This window comes from Molossus molossus, unplaced genomic scaffold (assembly GCF_014108415.1).
Source record: "Molossus molossus isolate mMolMol1 unplaced genomic scaffold, mMolMol1.p scaffold_m16_p_14, whole genome shotgun sequence".
Lineage (NCBI taxonomy): Eukaryota > Metazoa > Chordata > Mammalia > Chiroptera > Molossidae > Molossus > Molossus molossus.
The window spans coordinates 2,721,657-2,742,106 of NW_023425349.1; the positions used below are offsets into that span (position 1 = coordinate 2,721,657).

General features: G+C 63.3%; 1 protein-coding gene across 1 annotated transcript in view; it reads left to right on the forward strand.

The window, feature by feature from the left end:
- The window catches only part of VAV2 (vav guanine nucleotide exchange factor 2), a 150,691-nt gene that overhangs the window by 125,755 nt on the left and 4,486 nt on the right, over window positions 1-20,450 (forward strand). Inside the window, exons 13-25 of the mRNA XM_036260401.1 lie at window positions 1,556-1,641; window positions 2,307-2,439; window positions 6,067-6,176; window positions 7,448-7,549; window positions 7,909-7,997; window positions 11,087-11,103; window positions 11,835-11,856; window positions 12,615-12,742; window positions 13,310-13,384; window positions 14,933-14,985; window positions 16,848-16,964; window positions 17,817-17,904; window positions 18,829-18,952. Of these exons, the coding sequence (XP_036116294.1) occupies window positions 1,556-1,641; window positions 2,307-2,439; window positions 6,067-6,176; window positions 7,448-7,549; window positions 7,909-7,997; window positions 11,087-11,103; window positions 11,835-11,856; window positions 12,615-12,742; window positions 13,310-13,384; window positions 14,933-14,985; window positions 16,848-16,964; window positions 17,817-17,904; window positions 18,829-18,952 (1,144 nt within the window). The remainder of the gene's footprint in view (window positions 1-1,555; window positions 1,642-2,306; window positions 2,440-6,066; window positions 6,177-7,447; window positions 7,550-7,908; window positions 7,998-11,086; window positions 11,104-11,834; window positions 11,857-12,614; window positions 12,743-13,309; window positions 13,385-14,932; window positions 14,986-16,847; window positions 16,965-17,816; window positions 17,905-18,828; window positions 18,953-20,450) is intronic.

A 20,450-nucleotide genomic window follows, 5' to 3' on the forward strand; every position in this document is an offset into this window, starting at 1 on the left:
CAGATGTCTCCTGGGCACAGAGCTGCCCCTGGCGAAGAACCACGGGCTCATACCAGGCATCTTTGCTCTGGTCCCTGAACTTGGAAGGGTCCTGGCAAGTCTCTGTCACAGACGCATTTTGCAAAGGAAGCTCCCGGATGCCCAGGCCGACACCGGGGCCCGGGTGCCCCGTTCCTCGCCTGCCGGAGAGGGCCCCTCTGCACGCGTGCCCCGAGCGCGCTCAGAATGTCGAGGGAAGGAAACACGTTCCCAAGCACCATTAGAACACAACCCTGGTGTCCTTTCTTTTTAAAACAAAGTCTGAACGCCCAAGTGCGGAGGAGGTTAGGGACGGGGTGCCCGGGCTGTGGTTGGTAGTGCTGGCAGCCGGGTGGGGCCGAGGTGGCCAGGGTTCCCCTGGACTGTGTGACGGGCGGGCTTCACTTTTGTAATAGGAAGAAAGATGGTTTTTGTCTGTGGTTTAAAAATTTTTTACATGTAAGTAATACCTGTTTTTTTATAATCCTCACCTGAGGACATTTTTGTATTTATCTTCAGATAGAGAGGGAGGGAGAGAGAGAAACAGCGATGTGAGAGAGACACATCGACTGGCTGCCACCCACACGGTCCCACCCGGGGCCAGGGACAAACTGCAACCGAGGTACGTGCTCTTAGCGGAAACCGAACTCAGGTCTCTGGGGTCCGCGGGCCGACGCTCTAACTCCTGAGCCAAACCCGCCAGGGCGTTTACTTATTTCTTAAGTCACAAAGCTGGGACCTGGTGGTGGCCAGCGGTGGCGCCTTCCCTCGGGCCAGGCGCCCTGCGCAGCCTGCGCTCTCTCCCGAGGCCCACCGCCAGGCCGGGGTGGCACTCTGGCCCTGCACAGGGCGCTCACCCCGCCCTCTGCGACACCAAGGCTGCTGAGCTCCGAGTCTTGCCCCGGCCGCTTCTGGAAAATTCAGAGAACGTGGAAGAAGATGCGAGAACTGTCCGTGGTAGCGCCACGCAGACACGCCTCCTTCGGATTTTAAAGTGCTCCCCCTCGCCTTGTCTGTCTGCGTGGACCACGCGGGAACGTGTTGAGAACGTCTCTGAATCAAAGCCCAGAAGCCGAGCGGAAAACGAAATGAAATCTCAGCAGACCAGAGAGGGGTTTGAGGGACCCTCTCCCTGGAAGACGAGCCCCGCCCGCCCGCCCTCCGTCTGACAGGCTCTGGGCGCCTTTGACTTGGTCTCGGGGCTGGGCGTCTTCAGGTCCCCACTCTGGCGGCAGGCCACAGGGCCTCCTGAGGTCAGCCCCGTGAATCGCTCTGTGTTCCTGCAGAGCTGAAGGCGGCCCTTGGCGGGCTGGGGGCGCAGGGGCCTCCAGGCCAGCTCCTCCCGCTGCCTACTGTCCCGTTGTTCTAAGCACCCGCCAGGACCCACTGGCTTCATTTCTCTGGGGTTTCGCCCCTGGTTTCTGTGGGCAACGCCCCCTTTGGGCTCCCGCACACCTGCCCTTTCTCCCGAGTCGGTGCTGGGACAGGAGGCCCTTCTCCGGCATCAGGGCCAACAGCCTTCCCCTGTCTTTCCCAGCAAGTGAAACTGGAGGAGTTTGGGAGGCCCAAGATCGACGGGGAGCTGAAGGTCCGGTCCATCGTCAACCACACCAAGCAGGACAGGTGAGCGGAGTGTGGCGCAGGCGGGTGGCACCCCGCAGAGCCAGCCGCCCTCCCAGGTCTGGAAGCGGCTTTTCCGGGGGAAAGAGCTGCCTGCCCGCCCGGCTTTGTGTTGCTCGTTTTAATAGCTTCCTTCCTTCTCGGCAGAGCGTCGCTGAGCCTGGTCTGCCAGCAGCCGCCACGCCCGAGGGCACCCTGCCTGTGGCCGCCGGCTGGGGGCGGGGCGGGGCGGGGAGCAGCTGGAGGCTGGCTGGCGAGCTCACAGGCTCCGGGAGCGGAGCACACAGAGCGGCCGCATGAGCTCTTTGCCAAATGAGCAAGGGAGTGCCAGGGCGGGCCACGGGGGCAGCCCCAGCCGGGCGGGCAGGGCCGCTGCCGCTCAGTCCTCCATGCACACCTACTGTGTGTGAGGCCTGGGCTGTGACTGGGGTCATAGCTCATACGGGTGCAGCTCCGGCCGGACGCCCGGTCTAGTTAGTGGGAGATGGAGCCTGGGGGCGGAGGAGCCCATATATGCTTGGCCGTGGGGGGAAGTCAAGAGGGCTTCCTGGTCGAGGGTCCACGTTCGCGGGTGAGCTGGGCAGAGGGCAGGGCCCGGGCTCTCTCCGGGGGCCTGGAGCGCAGTGCGTGGGCCCTGCTGATGGCCCCTGGCCGTGCCGTTGGGCCAGGTACTTGTTCCTGTTTGACAAGGTGGTCATCGTCTGCAAGAGGAGGGGCTACAGCTACGAGCTGAAGGAGATCATCGAGCTGCTGTTCCACAAGATGACCGACGACCCCATGAACAACAAGGATGTCAAGAAGGTGGGTCCTGGGCTCCTGGTGGCAGCAGGTTAGACCTGTGCCTCTGCCCGTGGAGGAGCCGTGGGGTGGCCTTGGGGTGGCCTAGGGGAAGGCTGCAACAGTGGGAGTCTGCTGACCCTGGCCGGGTGGGCTGCCCCTGTCCATCACCCTCTCGTCCCTGGGCCCTCTGCTGGAGACAGGCCCCTGTGCCCGGGGTGGGGTGGGGGGGGGCACTCCCCTGGCCTTGGGTCTTTGACTCTTTCCTGGGAATGGGCGTAGCCAGGATCACAGCGCCCCGGTGAGGAGACGAACACAGGCCCAGGCCACGTGCTGGGGTGAGAGCCAGCATCAGCCCATTGGCCCTTGCAGCAAGCAGGCCTCCCTGCCCCTCCCACCCCTTTGGAGGAGGGCTCTGCGGGGACCTCGCTGTAGCTTTCAGACTGGTGTCCAGTCAGTGGGCCATGGCTGCTCGGGGCCGGATTGTGACTTCTGGGGGTGGGGCCAAGGCTGCTAGGAGGATGGGGACATGGCTGTTAGCAGTGGGATTATGACTGTTGGGGATGGGGCCATGGCTGTAAGGGGCCAGATTATGACTGCTGGGGGCGGGATCATTACGGCTGAGGGTGTGGCCATGACTGCTGGGGGTGGGGCCGTGACTTCTGGGGGTGGGATTATGACTGCTGGGAGTGGGATCATTACGGCTGAGGGTGTGGCCATGACTGCTGGGGGTGGGGCCATGACTTCTGGGGGTGGGATTATGACTGCTGGGGGCGGGGTCATTACGGCTGAGGGTGTGGCCATGACTGCTGGGGGTGTGGCCATGACTGCTGGGGGTGTGGCCATGACTGCTGGGATGGGGCCATGACTTCTGGGGGTGGGGCCGAGGCTGCTAGGAGTGGGATTATGACTGCTGGGGGTGTGGCCATGACTGCTGGGGGCGGGGTCATTATGGCTGAGGTGGGGCCATGACTTCTGGGGTGGGATTATGACTGCTGGGGGCGGGATCATTATGGCTGAGGGTGTGGCCATGACTTCTGGGGGTGTGGCCATGACTGCTGGGGGTGGGGCCATGACTTCTGGGGTGGGATTATGACTGCTGGGGGCGGGATCGTTACAGCTGAGGGTGTGGCCATGACTGCTGGGGGTGTGGTCATGACTGCTGGGGGTGTGGCCATGACTGCTGAGGGTGTGGCCATGACTGCTGGGGGTGGGGCCATGACTTCTGTGGGTGGGGCCGAGGCTGCTAGGAGTGGGATTATGACTGCTGGGGGCGGGATCATTATGGCTGAGGGTGTGGCCACAACTGCTGGGGGTGCAGCCTTGCCTGCTAGGGGTGTGGCCATTGATTCTGGGGGTGGGGCAATGACTGCTAGGGGAGGGGTTATGACTTGGGGTGGGGTCATGGCTGCTAGGGGTGTGACCATGAACTCTGGGGGCGGGGTCATGGGTGCTGGGGGTGGTGCCTTGCTTGCTAGGGGTGTGGCCATGGATTCGGGGGGCGGGGCCATGGCTGCTAGGATGGGACTGCTGTGCCCCCTGGTTCAGCCTGCTTCTGCAGGGGCTTCTGCACCCAGAGCTTGAGCATTTCCTGTGTGCAGCCCTGAGCCAGGTGTGGGGCCAGGAGCCAATGTGCTAAAAACCCAGACCCTGGACTTTGGAGCTTACAGTACGGAATGAGGGTACTGTCTGGAAGACCTATTAGGGGTGACCCGCCTAACCCGGATGTCTGAAGTAAACTCCTGGGACCCCAGAGGTGGGAACCTGAGGCCATTCCCCGGGCCCTGGGCTGAAGATGAAACCTCCCAAGTCCTAGGCCCTGGCAGCTTCCCCTCTGGGAGGGAGGCCCTGGCCCCAGCTGCCCCCTCCCAGGGCGCTTGCTGTGTGGTCAGTGTCCTGGGCTGCGGTGCCCCCTGCAGGGCTGGGCGAGTCCTGTAATGACCTCGCTCCGTTTTTTCTTCCCGCTCCTCATGCTTCCTAGTCTCACGGGAAAATGGTAAGCACCTGGCGCCTCCCACCGCCCCTCCCTCAGGGCCCGATGCCGGCATTCCTTCCTGAGCAGAGAGTGGGTCCTGGGCACCCGGGGCCAAGGAGGGCCGGCTCATGGTTCTCCCTCCCCTAGCTTCTTAACTATGACAATGACGTGTGCAGGGTGTCAGTGAAGGTCCCACCCCCCTGGCTGGTCCCCACCCACTCCGTTCCCTAGAGGTCCAGGCCATAGCTGCTCAGGGTTTGTCCAGTGTCCTCTGTTATCCTCTGTCTTTTCTCCCCTCCCTCCCTCCATCCTCCTTCCCTCCCTTCCTCTCTCCCTCCCTGCTCCTTTTCCTATCTCCCTTTCTGTCTTCCTCCCTCTCTCCTCCTCTTCTTTCTCCTCCCTCCCTTCCTTTCCTCTCCATCATTTCTAGCACATGGGCTCAGGTTTTTCCAAACTCTTCCTGGGCCCCTTTGAAGCCCCAGCGATGGCCACACCTGGTGGGTGGCCGAGGGGGTGGGGCAGCTGTGTGGGGATTTGTCATGGGCCCCCCAAGGCCCATGGCCTTTCCCTGCCTGTTTTTTTTAATGTTAATTTGCTTCAGAGAAGTGAGTTTCTTTAGCATCACATTGGGGAAGTGAAAGTGGGTGGGCTGGTGTTGTGGAAGGGCCCAGGGCCAGTGCCGGCCCCGGGCTCCCTGGGGACCCAGCTCAGTCATTAGGGATGACCCCGGCTGCACCAGCAGAGTTCAGTTGAGGGCATGCCTGGAAGGGGATGGAGGGGGGTCCCAGGAAATCCTGTTAGAGGGGTGTGCACATGCCCCTGCATACATGTGTGTCCAGCATAGACACAAACATGAGTGCACTTACACATGCACATACACAAGCACAGATACATGCACATGAGTGCACTGTACACGTGTGCACACACAGGTACAGAGGCACACGTGTGCACATACAGACACATGCACATGAGTGCACTGTACACATGTGCACACACAGGTACAGACGCACACGTGCGCACAGGCACAAACACATGCACATGAGTGCACTGTACACGTGCACACACAGGTACAGACGCACACGTGTGCACACACAGGCACAGGCACATGCACATGAGTGCACTGTACACATGTGCACACACAGGTACAGACGCACACGTGCGCACACAGGCACAAACACATGCACATGAGTGCACTGTACACATGTGCACACACAGGTACAGACGCACACGTGTGCACACACAGGCACAGACACATGCACATGAGTGCACTGTACACATGTGCACACACAGGTACAGACGCACACGTGCGCACATAGGCACAAACATATGCACATGAGTGCACTGTACACATGTGCACACACAGGTACAGACGCACACGTGCACACACAGGCGCAGACACATGCACATGAGTGCACTGTACACGTGCACACACAGGTACAGACGCACACGTGCGCACACAGGCACAAACACATGCACATGAGTGCACTGTACACGTGCACACACAGGTACAGACGCACACGTGCACACAGGCGCAGACACATGCACACGAGTGCACTGTGCACATACACGTGTGCACACACAGACATCATAGCTGTGCACTTACACATGCACGTGCATGCACACACGTGCTCGTGTTCCCGAAGCCCTGCCTGTAAGTGTGCCCCTTCCTCCCGCAGTGGTCCTATGGCTTCTACCTGATTCACCTGCAAGGCAAACAGGGCTTCCAGTTCTTCTGCAAGACGGAAGACATGAAGAGGAAGTGGATGGAGCAGTTCGAGATGGCCATGTGAGTCAGCAAGCGACGAGGCGGGGTTGGGGGCCCCCGGGGCTTTTGTCCGGGACTGTCAGGCGAGGACCCAGGCCAATGCCCAGGGACTGCTGTGCCATCCCAGCCCCACAGGGGCGCCCTAGCTGTTTTGCAGCCTCCCCGGGCAAGAGGGCTGTCCCTCTCTCAGCCTGTCCCAGGCGGGCTCCGCCGACCGCTGCCCCACGGCTGAGCCTGGCACACCTGTCCCGCACTGAGTGGTCCTGATGCCAGGCGGACCCTTGGTGACCCGGATCCTCGGCCTTTCAGGCTGTGGGTTGTCACCTCTCTGTGGAAGCCACAGCTGTTTTCCCATGAAATCTAGGAGGAGCCCCAATGTGTCCAACCGAGAAAGGTGATCACTAGGTCCTTGGGGTCCCCAGACCGTGGGACCTGAGGCCAGAGTGGCAGGTCTGCAGGCCCCCATTCTCTGCAGTCGGGCGGGCAGCTGTGCTCCCCTCCTCGGGTGATGTGGAGGTGGAAGGCGGGCCCAGGTCACGGGGTGACTGGGAAGGTCAAGTGGTACCACATCTGGGTCAGCTCAGAGAGGTGGCGGTCGGGCCGTCTCCACATCTGCCCCTTGGGTCTCGGGTGTACTTTTCTCCCCATGTTCTCTTGTGAACACCTTTGCGTGTTCGTCACTGTGGACAGGCCATTGGTCTCCCTGCCGTCTGACAGTGATGTCTCCCTGGGACCCCGAGGGGACTCACAGACACAGTGCGTGTCCCCCGAATGCTGCAGGGTGCCTGTCGTGAGCGCGGGTTCAGTCTGTTCCGTTTTTAATGTCTTTTTAAAATGATTATTTCTTTATTGATTTTAGAGAGAGAGGAAGGGAGAGGGAGAGGGAGAGACATCGATGACAGAGACACATGGACTGGCTGCCTCCTGCACGCCCCCCACTGGGGATCAGGCCCACAACCTGGGCATGTGCCCTGACCAGGAATTGAACCGGTGACCTCTTGGTGCAGGGTCGACGCTTAGCCGCTGAGCCACACCGGCCAGGCCTATTTCATTTCTAACATGTACACAGTGAAGTCCTAAGAGCTCACCGGCTCAGTCTTGACAGGTGCCCGTGCCTGCCCACCCCAAACCCTCGCCAGGATTTAGCCATGACCTTCACCCAGAAGGTCTCCTGTGCCTGTGCAGCGGACCCCGTGCTAGCCGGGGTGTCGGGCAGACCTGGGCTCGGAGTCCTGGCCCTGCCGACTGGTCTGGGGCTCAGGGAATCTGCCGCCCCCTTTCCCTCCCGCCAGGTCGAACATTAAGCCTGACAAAGCCAACGCCAACCACCACAGCTTCCAGATGTACACGTTTGACAAGACCACCAACTGCAAAGCCTGCAGGATGTTTCTCAGGTGGGGCCCCCTGCCGCCAGCCCCGAGGGGGCCCAGTGCTGCGAGTGCCCAGGTCCCGCGGCCGCCGGCCCCTCCCTCCGCAGCCCCGCGCTGGCCCCGTCAGTCAGATCCAGCCAGGGGGGAGGTGCCGTCCCTGCAGGTGCCAGGGCCTGCTGTGGGGATGGCAGAGCAAGGTGGGCTGTCCTTGGGGGGAGCGGCACCCCCAGGATGCAGGGTCCTGGAGGCCCAGGGCTGTGAGGAATTGCGCTCTGTAGGGGCAGCGAGGACGGTCTGGTGCTCCCCGGGCCCTGCCGGTGGCTGCAGGCTGTGGGGACCTGGGCAGCACCCACCTCACCTCCGGCCTCTCCCCACCGGCACAGGGGCACCTTCTACCAGGGGTACCTGTGCACCAAGTGTGGCGTCGGGGCCCATAAGGAGTGTTTGGAAGTGACGCCTCCCTGCAAGACCAGTGAGTACCGCCCTGCGCTGCCTGCGGACGCACGCCGAGGGGCCGGGGTCAGGGCCACGGGTGCCGTCCCCAGGTGAGGGTGGCGTCCCCAGGTGAGGGTGCCGTCCCCAGGTGAGGGTGGCGTGCCCAGGTGAGGGTGCCGTCCCCAGGTGAGGGTGTCATTGCTCTGTCATCCACTGCCACCCTCCTGGCCCCGGGCTGAGTGAGCACCTTCTCCTTTCCTGCCGTGGTGACCCCCGGGGACAGAGGTGAGGACACCAAGGCTCAGAGAGGGGAGGGCCCCTGCCCTTGGTCACACAGTGTCGAGGGCCAGGGGGCTGGGGATTCCATCCAAACCCCCCTCCTAACTGGGACGTTGAGGGCTTTGTTCTGCCTCTTCTGCGTCCACCCCCACACGGACACAGCGTTCTCGGCGGTCGCATGGAGGTTTCTGATCACAGAGAAACCCCTGTCCCCGAATTCTCCTGCCCCGGGGTGATGGGCGCTCTAGCTGCAGCGAGGGTCGGGTCCGCCCGCACACACGCCGGTTTCCCGGCTGCTGCTGAGTGCTGGCCCAGTGCCCTGGCGGGAGTGGGGACCCCAGCCGGCCCCTCATCCTCGCCGCCGGCCCTGCAGCCCGCTCGGCCCAGCCAGGACCCAGCAGGAAGACACCGGTCCCCGGCCCAGCCGGCTTTTCCGCTTTGCCCGAGACTGCCCTCTTGTGGCCGCACGTCCTTCCCATGGTGGGACTCGGGCATTTTTTTGTTCGGATCCTAAAATTAACATTCTTGTCAAAACTTTGGAGGGAAGCCCCGGCTGGTTCGGCTTAGCGGTTAGCGTGTCGGCCCGTGGACCAGAGTCTTGAGTTCGATTCCCCGTCAAGGGCACGTACTTGGGTTGCGGCCCTGGTTGGGTAGTTCAGGAGGCCATTGGTGTGTCTCTCACATCGAGGTTTCTCCCTCTCTCTCTCTCCCCCCATCCTCCCTCCCACGCTATCTGAAAATCAGTGGAAAAATATCCTCGGGAGAGGATTAAAAAAATTTTATTGGCCCTGCCTAGTTTGGCTCAGTGGTTAGTGCGTCGGCCTGTGGTCTGGAGAGACCCGGGTTCGGTTCCCGCTAAGGGCATGTATCTCGGTTGCAGTTTGTCCCCTGGTTGGGTCGTGTGGGTGGCAGCCACTCGATGTGTCCCTTTCACATCGATGTTTCTCTCTCTCCCACTCTATCTGAACAAAAAATGGAAAAATGTCCTCGGGTGAGGATAAAAAAAAAAATTCTTTTTGGAGAGAGAAAAAAAGAGAAGAAATGAAATAAAGAAGAAATTAGTATCACCCATGAACAGATCAAAAAGAATCAAAGGCAGGACTTTAGTGTGGGGTCTGGGCTGACCCCTGTCCGGTCCGGCCGTGGCGCCGGCACCCGGCAGTGAATGGGAAATGGACCAACTCTGCTGTGGGCGGTGGTGTGCTTCTCTGTCCACCTGGAGCGAGTCCGCCCCGTCTCGGTGCCCGAGGTTGACCGCCGTTCGACGTCATGGTCCCATAGGGACCGGGGCCTGGGCCCCATGATGCTCGGGGAGCAGGCTGACCCTCGGCAGGTGCCCCCGCCGCTTGCGCTTCAGAATGAAGCTCGGGGCCTGCTCCTCACGGGACCCAGAGCTCACCCAGCCCCTGCCCGTGGGGCTCCAACTTCCGGAGCCGTCTCAGGCTTCCGGCGGCCCACCCGGCGGCTCTGGGGTGGGCACCCCCACAAACCAGTACGCTTCAGGGGAGCGATCTTCTGGGTTTCCCCTCTGGCCCTTGCATACCGTTTCCCGGGGACATCTGGAAAGTGCAGACAGCGAAGGAGATGAGGACGAGCTGTCGGCCACCACGCAGCTCCCTGCTGTGAGTGCCCGGCCCACCTGGCCTCTGCGTGGGTTCATTCTCTCTGCAGCTGGGAGCTCACCGGATGGGCAGTTTCATGTCTTTCTGAAAATGTGTTTTCTTTATTGATTTAGAGAGAAAGGAAGGGAGAGGGAGAGAGAGAGAAACATCGAGGAGAGAGAACATGGTTGGGCCGCCTCCTGCACGCCCCCCACTGGGGACTGGGCCCACAACCTGGGCATGTGCCCTGACGGGGAATCGAACCGGCGACCTCTTGGTGCAGGGTTTCATGTCTTTTGAAAGCCAGAGTCACTGTGAGCACCCTGTCATGTCACCGAGCCCATGGTGGGCCCTGGTTTTATTGTAAGGAGCCCGCGGTCCCCCCAAGGGCACACACACGGTTCCTGTTCCTGTCCCTCTGCTGGGGACGCCGTCCTGCCCAGTCTCCTCTGGCCATTTTCCCTGGAGAGTCCCAAGCTGCCGTCTGTCCCACCCAGGATTCTTGTCCTTCGGGCTGGGCTTGGGCTCCAGCAGCTCCTTTGGCCTTTGTCAGCTGCGGGCAGCTCTGGGCACGGCCAACGACCCAGGCCTCTCCCCTGGTGGACCCTTGTCACGGCACAGCCTTCCATGTGGTCACTGGCTGCACTGCCTGGCCCTCCGAGGGTGACGTGGTGTTGAGGTCACGTCAGCCACGCACGGCAGCCGTGGTGGTCCTGGCTTTGTCCGGTGGTGAGGTCGCAGAGAGCTTGGCAGGTGGCTGGGGCCAGCCTGGCACTGCGCCCTCCCTTGAGGGCATCGGGCAGGCAGAAAGACTGGAGCGTCTGCCTCCCGTCGGATCAGCTGAGGTGCTCCGTGTCCCTGAGCATCCCGGCGCCTGTGTCTGAGACGAGGATGTCCAATAGGGACCATGAGTACCGACACCTCCTTGTCGCTTGCCCGCGGTGGGCATCACTGACCAGCTGTGGCATCGCCCCTTTGAGCCTGGGCGTCTGCTGTGCTGGCCGAGCAGGAGGGCCTGTCTGCCCTCGATGTGGTACCCGGTCTGGGTTCTCCCGTGGACACCTGAGACCAGAGCTCAGAACTTGCCGTCGCAAGTCACCGGAAGACTTTCGTGGTTACCACTCTGCGTGTCTGTGACCCACGTCTGACACGAGCTGCCTCAAGGCCACCTCAGTCACTGTGGGCGGGGCTGCCCGGGCTGTGGCGCCGGCGGCTGGCCCGCTAAGGCTCCGTGCTTCCTTTTCAGGTTCGCCCGCAGAGCCGGTGAGTCCGCCGCGCCCTTCTCTGCCCACACGGCCTGTGCCCACACGGCCCTGCTGCTCTGGCTCTCCGCACACCTGGGCATCGCCGGCGAGCGCGGCCAGTGTGGGCCAGCCTGGCACTGCATCCTGCCCGCTGCCACCTGAGCCGCTTACCCGGCGGCTGGCTTGTGGTTGTGGGTGCCCAGCTTTGTGACATGCACCTGCCCCCCTGCCCCCCACCCTGACTCAGCTTAGAGCCCTCTGTTTAGTGGACCTGAGGATGAAGTCCCTGGAGTCACTTAAGGGGTGTGGACATTGTGGCCTGCCCAGCGGTGGGCTCCAGTCAAGTTGACCAGCACTTGGAGGGTGCTTACTAGGCCCTGCTTGGGGTACAAAGCCACTCTCTTGGAGGAGGAGGCACACAGCACCTGGTCGTGTGCCTCGGAGCACGTCCCAGGCAGATAAACCGCAGGCTCCCAGCAGGGAGGCTTGAGGGCGGGGTGGTCAGGGCGGGCTTCCTGGAGGAGGTGGGGGTTAACGGTGAGGCGTGGGACAGGGAAGGGGTGGGTGTTCCAGGCTGTCGGCACAGAGGAGGAAGGTATAGTAGAATGGGGGTTGTCACATAGGGAAGCAGGACATGTCCCTGCACCCCCCTCCCACCTCCTGCCTTGACCTTTCTGTGTGGGGCTGTGGGGCGGCGTGTCGGGCATCGGGCCGCCACCGTCAGCCCTGTCGTCTGTCTTTGCCTCACAGGACGCGTCTGGAGCTGGACCAGGTGAGGGTGCGGGCTTGGGTCCTCTCGGCCATTGTCTTCGTCAGCGGTCACTGAGCGCTGAGCTTGGGGTGGCCCTGGCTGCCCAGCTCTTTGCGGCCCCCTGGGCTCCAGCGTCCCACCCTGTGTGCTGTCCACCAGCCCCGTGTCCCTCCGGCCTCCACGGCCACCTGACCCGGGGGCCCTCTTAGCGGCTGATGGGCACGCTGGGTGGGGCAGGGCACCGCCCGCGGGGGTCAGCGTCCTGGCGGCCTGGGAAAGGCCGAGCGCGCCCAGCCCTGGGCAGTGGGCATCGGAACCCCGCCGCCCGACCGCTCCGGTCTCCTCGTCCCAGCAGCCCACGCGCGGCGTCACGGGGACGTGGGCTGACAGCCGAGAAGGGAGCGAGTCTCTCGCTGTGAAATTCCTCTGCAGCCGCCGGGGACGTGGGGCGGCTGGGCCAGAGCAGGGCGCAGGGGCCCCGCACAGTCTTGGGGGCTCAGCCGGGACCCCCATTTCAGCCCCGAGCTGGCCCGGACCAGTGGTGGCCTTGGCCAGTCCCCGGCTGACCGCCGGTCTCTGGCAGGAGCTGCCTCCTGTGTGGCCGCCTGTTGGTCCCAGGTTGGGAAGGTGTTTAGAAGGAGCCCCGTGAGGCGTCAGTTAAAAATAAGCCTCTGTGACCACGGCGTCCTGAGTCTGGTCACATACGTGTGTGTAACGGGGACACGGGAGTCTCCGGGCGGACGCAGTCACCCAGCCGCGCCCTGCCCTGTCCCCCACAGGGCCCAAGATGGTGGCGGTGCAGAATTACCATGGCAACCCCGCTCCCCCCGGGAAGCCGGTGCTGACCTTCCAGACGGGCGACGTGATTGAGCTGCTGAGAGGGGACCCCGAGTCTCAGTGGTGGGAGGTGGGTCCTAGGCCCGCAAGGCCCCGGGCAGGGCAGGTTTGGGGTTGGGGGGGCAGGGGTGGAGAGGGGCGGGCGGCTGCTTTGCCCTGGAAGGGGGTGCAGCGCCCCGCACAGGGAGGCCCTCCTCCTGCCGTCCCGTCTGCCTCCTGCCTGGGCCGCGTGCTGCACCCCTCCCCGAGCGGAGCCGGGCTTCGGCTGGCCTTGCAGAGCCACTTTGCTGATGGGGACTGGAGGCCAAGGAGGGCGCGGGAGGGCTCAGGGAGGCTTTCCAGGCAGCGGGGACGGAGAGCGAGGCCGGTCCCCACCCCGGGCCCCCCGAGGGTCTGTGTAGATCAGAGGGAACAGCAGCCCGGAGATGGGCTCTGGTTCCCGCTGTGAGCAGCCACTCAACCCCTGCGGGCTCAGTGTTCTCATCCGTGAAGTGGGGGTGCTGCTCCCCTTCCTGCCCCCCATGGTTGTGAGGCCAGCGGAGGGCACAGCAGGAGGTGATGCCTTAGGAGACAGTGGCCACTGAAATGCCCCGCACTGGCCAGCCAGACCCACCGGCCCGACCGTCTCTGTCTCCAGGGGCGGCTGGTGCAGACCAGGAAGTCCGGCTACTTCCCCAGCGCGTCTGTGAAACCCTGCCCCGTGGACGGAAGGGTGAGCTTGCCCACGGGGGCTTCTGGGGCACAGCGGCACGGTGCGGAGGGCTGCAGAGCCGTCCTCCCCGGGAACCCTTGCTGGTGGCCGTCGAGCTGGCCCCGGAGCCCCGTCTGCACCCAGAGGAGGCGGGTGGGGGCCTGTTTGAAGGACCCAGCCGGCTGAGGGTTTTGTTCCATCATTTTAGTGTCTTTAGTTAAAGTGCCCCCTGGCCCCCTGCAGTGCGCCCGGCTGCCAGCCCCATCTGCTCAGCCCCAGGTTCTAGGCGGTCTTGTTGCTCTGGCCAGAAGGGCCACGGTGAGGGGTCTGGAGAGCAGACACCTGCCTGAGTGCAGCTGCCCCTGGAGACCACCTACTGCCGGCCAGATGCCTGCCCTGGGGCCCCGGGCCTGTCTGTGGCAGAGGACTGTGGGGTGTGCAGAGGTCTGTGGGGTGTGCAGAGGTCTGTGGGGTGTGCAGAGGACTGTGGGGTGTGCAGAGGTCTGTGGGGTGTGCAGAGGACTGTGGGGTGTGCAGAGGTCTGTGGGGTGTGCAGAGGTCTGTGGGGTGTGCAGAGGTCTGTGGGGTGTGCAGAGGACTGTGGGGTGTGCAGAGGTCTGTGGGGTGTGCAGGGGACTGTGGGGTGTGCAGGGGACTGTGGGGTGTGCAGAGGACTGTGGGGTGTGCAGGGGACTGTGGGGTGTGCAGAGGTCTGTGGGGTGTGCAGGGGACTGTGGGGTGTGCAGGGGACTGTGGGGTGTGCAGAGGTCTGTGGGGTGTGCAGAGGACTGTGGGGTGTGCAGAGGACTGTGGGGTGTGCAGAGGACTGTGGGGTGTGCAGGGACTGTGGGGTGTGCAGGTCTGTGGGGTGGCAGGGGATGTGGGGGTGTGCAGGGGACTGTGGGGTGTGCAGAGGACTGTGGGGTGTGCAGGGACTGTGGGGTGTGCAGGGGACTGTGGGGGTGTGCAGAGGTCTGTGGGGGGTGTAGAGGACTGTGGGGTGTGCAGAGGTCTGTGGGGTGTGCAGAGGACTGTGGGGTGTGCAGAGGACTGTGGGGTGTGCAGAGGACTGTGGGGTGTGCCCCTGTCCTGGGGCCCTAGGCCTGTCTGCGGCAGAGGACTGTGGGGTGTGCAGAGGACTGTGGGGTGTGCAGAGGACTGTGGGGTGTGCCCCTGCCCTGGGGCCCTAGGCCTGTCTGCGGCAGAGGACTGTGGGGTGTGCCCCTGTCCTGGGGCCCTAGGCCTGTCTGCGGCAGAGGACTGTGGTGTGTGCAGGGGACTGTGGGGTGTGCAGAGGTCTGTGGGGTGTGCCCCTGTCCACCACTGAGGAGTTCTGCGGCCTTCAGTCACACCCTTCCTGGGGATGGGGTACACTGTTGGTTGGCCGCTACTCGTTCATTCATTCATTCATTCACTCACTCAGGTGGTGAGTCCCAGTCTCTGCCCTCAGGGACCTCGCAGTCCAGTGGCTCCAGGGCACAGGGTCGGTTGTTGCTGACAAGCCCCCTCTGAGCCCCACTGTGGACGGCCCCTGGGGGGACATTAACCCGAGCGTTCTCTCTCTACCAGCCACCCGTGGGCAGGCTGCCATCCCGGGAGATCGACTACAGCGCTTACCCCTGGTAAGTGGCCGGCGGGGCCGTGGTGAGCAGCTGGGTCTGCCCACCCCCGGTGGCGGGACCCTTGGCCGCTGCAGACCCTCAGGGCCGAGCGTTCGGAGAATGCTCTTTCCCACGGTCGCCGTGGCGGCTCACCGTACGAAGTGTGTAGATGTGGTGTCTTCAGGGCCAGGTCTGCCACTGAACTCACTCACGCGTGGCCCTGCGAGGACGGCGTGAAGGTGAACATTTCAGTGCGAGTCAGTCACAGGTGCAGGACGGCCCCCAGCTCCAGCTTTGTCGTCGGCTGCTGGTCACTGGCTGCTGGAAGGATGGCCGCCCTGCGTGGCCACAGCCGTGGGCGGCGTGCGTGTGGTGACCTCTACCCGGGGAGTGTCTGCCCTCCTGGTTGCCGGTTGGGGCTCTTCCCGGAAGCCACCCCTGCGCCCACAGGGCAATGTGCCGGCACCTCGGTGTCCCCGGCACCTGGCGAAGTGGCCCTGCTGTCTCTGCGGGGCTGGGTCCGTGCACGAACATCCTTCACCCACACTGAGGTCTGACACACGGGGGGACTAGGCTGTGGTTTCCACTGGACGGATTAGCAGACAGGATTTAAGATGTGTGATGGCACAGCCCTGGCCGGTTTGGCTCAGCGGTTAGAGTGTCGGCCGCAGACCAGAGAGTCCCGGGTTCGGTTTCCGCTAAGGGCACGTACCTCGGTTGCAGTTTTTCCCTGGCCTCGGCTGGGGTTGTGTGGGTGGGTGGCAGCCAGTCGATGTGTCTCTCACATCAATGATTCTCTCTCTCTCTTCCTCCCTCTCTCCCTCCTGTTCTATCTGAAGATAAATGCAAAAATGTCCTCGGGTGAGGATAAACAAATAATGGGTAAAGGCAGGACTCCTCTTTGCATTACTGACACAGTCCCAACTTTGCAATGGGGAGGTCACGAGTTTTGTTTAGAAGCAGGGGCCGGGACAGGTCTTGCCTCCTCAGTGGGCTTTGTTTCCGTGGAGATGGTGGGAAAAGCTGTCGGTCTGTCCAGAAACTCGTTCACAGAGGTGCTGGTGGTCTCCAGTGTGTTACAACAAACCCCCCACTGATGGGAGCAGTTTACATTGACTACTACTTTTTAAAAAAATCAAAACAATGTTTTTTCTTTATTGATTGTAGAGAGGGAGGAAGGGAGAGGGAGAGAGAGAAACATTCATGAGAGAGAACATCGATTGGCCGCCTCCTACATGCTGCACACTGGGATTGTTTTTTTTTTTTATCCTCACCCGAGGACATTTTTGCACTTATCTTCAGATAGAGTGGGAGGGAGGGAGAGAGGGAGGAAGAGAGAGAGAGAAACATCGATGTGAGAGAGACACATCAACTGGTTGCCACCCACACGACCCCAATCGGGCCGGGGACAAGCTGCAACAGAGGTACGTGCCCTTAGTGGGAACTGAACCCGGGACTCTCCGGTCCATGGGCCAACGCTCCAACCGCTGAGCCAAACTGACCAGGGCCCACACTGGGAATTTACCCCACAACCTGGGCATGTGTCCTGATCGGGAATGAAACTGGCAACCTCTTGGTGTACGGGTTGACGCTCAACCACTGAGCCGCACTGGCCGGGCTGATTACTGCGGTTTAAACTGTGCAAACTTAATCTGAAGCCTGTTACACTGAGCGCCTCCCACAGGCTCCAGGCTGCACAGGGCAGAACCCTGCAGAGGACTGGCCCAGGTCTCGGGTCCTTGTCCCCCTCCCTCCGTCTTTCCTGTGCCCACTGTGGGTCCCTCCCGTGGGGCATGGCCTCGTTCCTTTGGGTTGTCATGGGGATGGAAGCTGCTGTCGCGGGCTGTCAGCCCGACAGCCTTGCTCCCTCCCCGTCGCTCTAGGTTTGCAGGCAACATGGAGAGGCAGCAGACGGACAACCTGCTCAGATCCCACGCCAGCGGAACCTACCTGATCAGAGAGCGGCCGGCGGAGGCCGAGCGCTTCGCCATCAGCATCAAGTACGTGCTGGAGCCGGCGGCCGCGGGGACCCGCCCCCACGCCACTCTGAGCCTCAGAGCCCACATCCCTCCCGGTCTGGCGCTTGTGGGGTTGGGGCGGCCGTGGAATGCATTGTCCAGACCTAGACACGTTTGCGGTGAAAGGCTGTCCTTGGGTCTGCACGCCCAGCTGGCCCGGGCTGCGTGAACGGCCCTGGCTGCCGATGGCCCAGACGTTTCCAGGTTACGGGGACCAGACAAGCCCAGTGACCAGAGCGGGGCAGGGATACTGTGAGGGGCAGGGACTTTTCAGCGGCCTCACAGGTGGGCCTCAGAGAGCACAGGGAGGTCACACAGTGGCCGTCTTGCAGCTTTGCAGTGGTCTACAGTCTGGGTGCCCTCCTGCCCAGAAGCTGCCCCCTTGTGGGTTTGCTGTCACCTCTCCGAGAGACAGAATCTGAAAGGTGTGGTTGGGCACCACTGGCATAGGACGCCCACTGGACAGGCCGACGGGCCACAGGTGAAGAGTGGATTTCGGTCTGCTTCCCCTTGATGGGTCAAGAGCCCCAAGCAGGCCGGTGTCGTACCAACCTTGCATTCCTGGGCAGTCCCATTTAGCTGTGGTGAAAAGTCCTTTTTATGAGCTTGGCTTGTGTACACGTAGGTGTGGGGCTCGGGACTGAGGCCTTGCAGGCTGAGCTGGGACTTTGGAGTTCAGACAGGCAAGGGGGCCGACAGACGGACAGAAGCAGTGGGAGCCCGGCCCGGCCCGGGTGGGGTGCGGGGGGCCGAAAGGAAGCAGCCCGGAGCATAAGGTGTGAGCCGGGGGCTGGGCCGTGTGGCCCGTGCAGTGACCGGCCCATGTTCTCACAGGTTCAACGACGAGGTGAAGCACATCAAGGTGGTGGAGAAAGACAGCTGGGTCCACATCACGGAAGCGAAGAAATTTGAAAGCCTCTTGGTACGTGATTGGGTGGCCCATCGGCCTGGGTCCCACCGCAGCCGCACCGAGGAGGAGCAGCCTCTGCACCCCGCGCTTCGGGACGTTAGGGCCTCCCTGCAGCCCCCGAGTCAGGACTGCCCCCCAGGCCCCCCAGAGCCAGGCGTGTTGACCACAGTGAGCAGTGAGGCGGGGTTGCGGCCGCCGGCCCCCAGCATTGCAGCAGCTGTTCCCGCCGATCCTCACCCCGGAGCCAGAAGCCTCGCCCGGGCTGGCTTCCAGCACCCCTTCCCCTGCGCCCCTCCGCCTGCCCACGCCGCAGCGTCACAGCCCAGCCCGAGTGCGGCAACGACAGTCCCTTGGATACCCCTCTCCCCGCTACAAGCGGTCCATGTCCCGGGCCCACTGGACAGGAGTCCAGCTCTCGGACCCGCAGCGGCCACAGAGAAGCAGAGTGAAACAGGAAGTCCCCACAACGACCCTGCCCCCAGGAAAACAGCCCCACCCCCTCCCAGGAAAGTGTCGCTGTGGCTTATGTGTACGGCTCTCAAACCAAACCCCCGGCCGGCCTGTCCGCCCCCGCCCTGCTCATCAGCCGTGCAATTGCGTCCGAACAGCCCTCTGTCCTGGCTGCGCCGGGTGGCGCTCAGCCACTGGGATAAGCTCTCCTCCCAGAAGCGCTTCCTGGGCGGACACTGGGGGGGAGGGGGTCCCGCTTTTCTCCGGGAGAGAGTTGCAGGGAGCTTCCCTGTCCCCAGTCCCAGCGTTTCACTGACTTTTCCTTTAGACACACTGGGGAGAGGAATTGCTGGACCAAAGTCTTTGGGAGACTGACCACCCCCGCGGGGCCTCGTGCTGGGCAGAGGGGGCGGGGAGTTCTCGAGGGTGCAGGAGGGGAGGCCTGCCTGGAGGCGGCGGCAGTCAGTGAGCATGCGTGTCCTGCAGGAGCTGGTGGAGTACTACCAGTGCCACTCTCTCAAAGAGAGCTTCAAGCAGCTGGACACCACGCTCAAGTACCCCTACAAGTCACGGGAACGCACAGCGTCCAGGGCCTCCAGCCGCTCCCCAGGTAACGCCCACGCCCAGCTGGCACACAGTGCTGCCCTGGAGGGGCCATGCTGCCCCAGTTCCCACGGCCCAGGCCCCGCTGCCCACCTGCCCTCCAGGAAGGCTTTCTGTGGGCCACACCGACCTGGGCCAGGAGCCCGTTCCCGATTCCCATCCCCGGGAGTGGCGGCCCTGGCACCCCCAGCCCATCACGAGCACCTTGCCAAGCCGGGGTGCCCTGGTGGTCTCAGGTGACAGGTGAGGGATCCAGCTCCAATCTTGGTGCCTTTGCCCAGAGGTCAGTGAGAGGAGAGAATAGGGTGGGTCCCACCTGTCCTCAGGTCCCTCCCTGGGCCCTAGCCCCCCAGGGGCCCCACTGTGAGGAAGCAGGCCCAGCACCTCCAGCCCAGGCCAGGGGGCCGCCTGGGGTCGGACAGGTAGGCCCAGATCACATGGCTCCCGGCCCAGGACTCCCTGAGCCAGCCCGCTGCCTCCAGCCCGCAGGGCCTGCAGAACCATGGTCCCGCCCAGGCAGGAGATGGGGGGGGGGGGCGGGCCTGTAGTGAGCCCCCGCTGTGTCCTTGGCAAGGGGCTCGGCTCCTGGCACACGTCAGTCTGCGTGTAGGCCCACCCCCGGGAGGAGATGGTTCTGACTTGCTCTCTAGGGGGCAGTTGCGGAGCGGTGGCCTTGGCCGTCCCTCGGGCCCTCCGGCACCTGGGCGCAGCCTGGGCCCCGTCCCGCCTGCCCCGTGCGCTGCGGGTCTGCGTGGACGCTCCTCCGCCCCCTTTCACGTTCTCTCTCGCCTCTTTGCAGCCTCCTGTGCCTCCTACAACTTTTCTTTTCTCAGTCCTCAGGGCCTCAGCTCTGCTTCTCAGGGCTCCTCCGCTCCCTTCTGGTCAGGTACCGCTGCCCTCGGGGAGTGGGGGGCCCGCAGCCCCTGCCTGCAGGCGTCCTCCGGGGTGCGGGCTGCGGGCACGCCTGCCTGGCCCTGTGTCCTCGCTGCTGTCCCCTTTCCTCACGCTCGGCCCGATGGCCGCTCCCAGCTTCTCGGCCGTCCACCCTCCGTGGCTCTCGGAGAGCTTTGCCTCTGGTAGCGGACCCAGGCGGGCCCCACTCAGGGCTGCAGGCCTTGTGGGATGGGGGCGGGGGAGGGGGGTGGAGTCTCAGTGGCCCTGGCCCCACAGCCCCCGCTGCCAGAGTCAGAGCCTCCCCGGCTGCTGTGTGCTTCCCCCCGCCACCCTCATTGTCGCTTGTCTGTCAGGACTCCTGGGTCCCAGGCTGAGCTGGTCCAGCGGGGTTTCCAGTTTGGTTTGGGAATCTGGAATTGGGGACGTGAGGGAGGTGGACGCCATGCTCTGGGGTCCCATCCGGGTACCTGGCAGAGTGAAGGCTGGGATCCGGGTCGCGGTCATTCAGCTGATCCCTGGCCTGTGACACCCATGCACTGGGCACACAGGAAGGCCTCACGGGCGCCGTGATGGTCAGAGCACTGGTACCTGCTGACCCCCATGAGGGCACA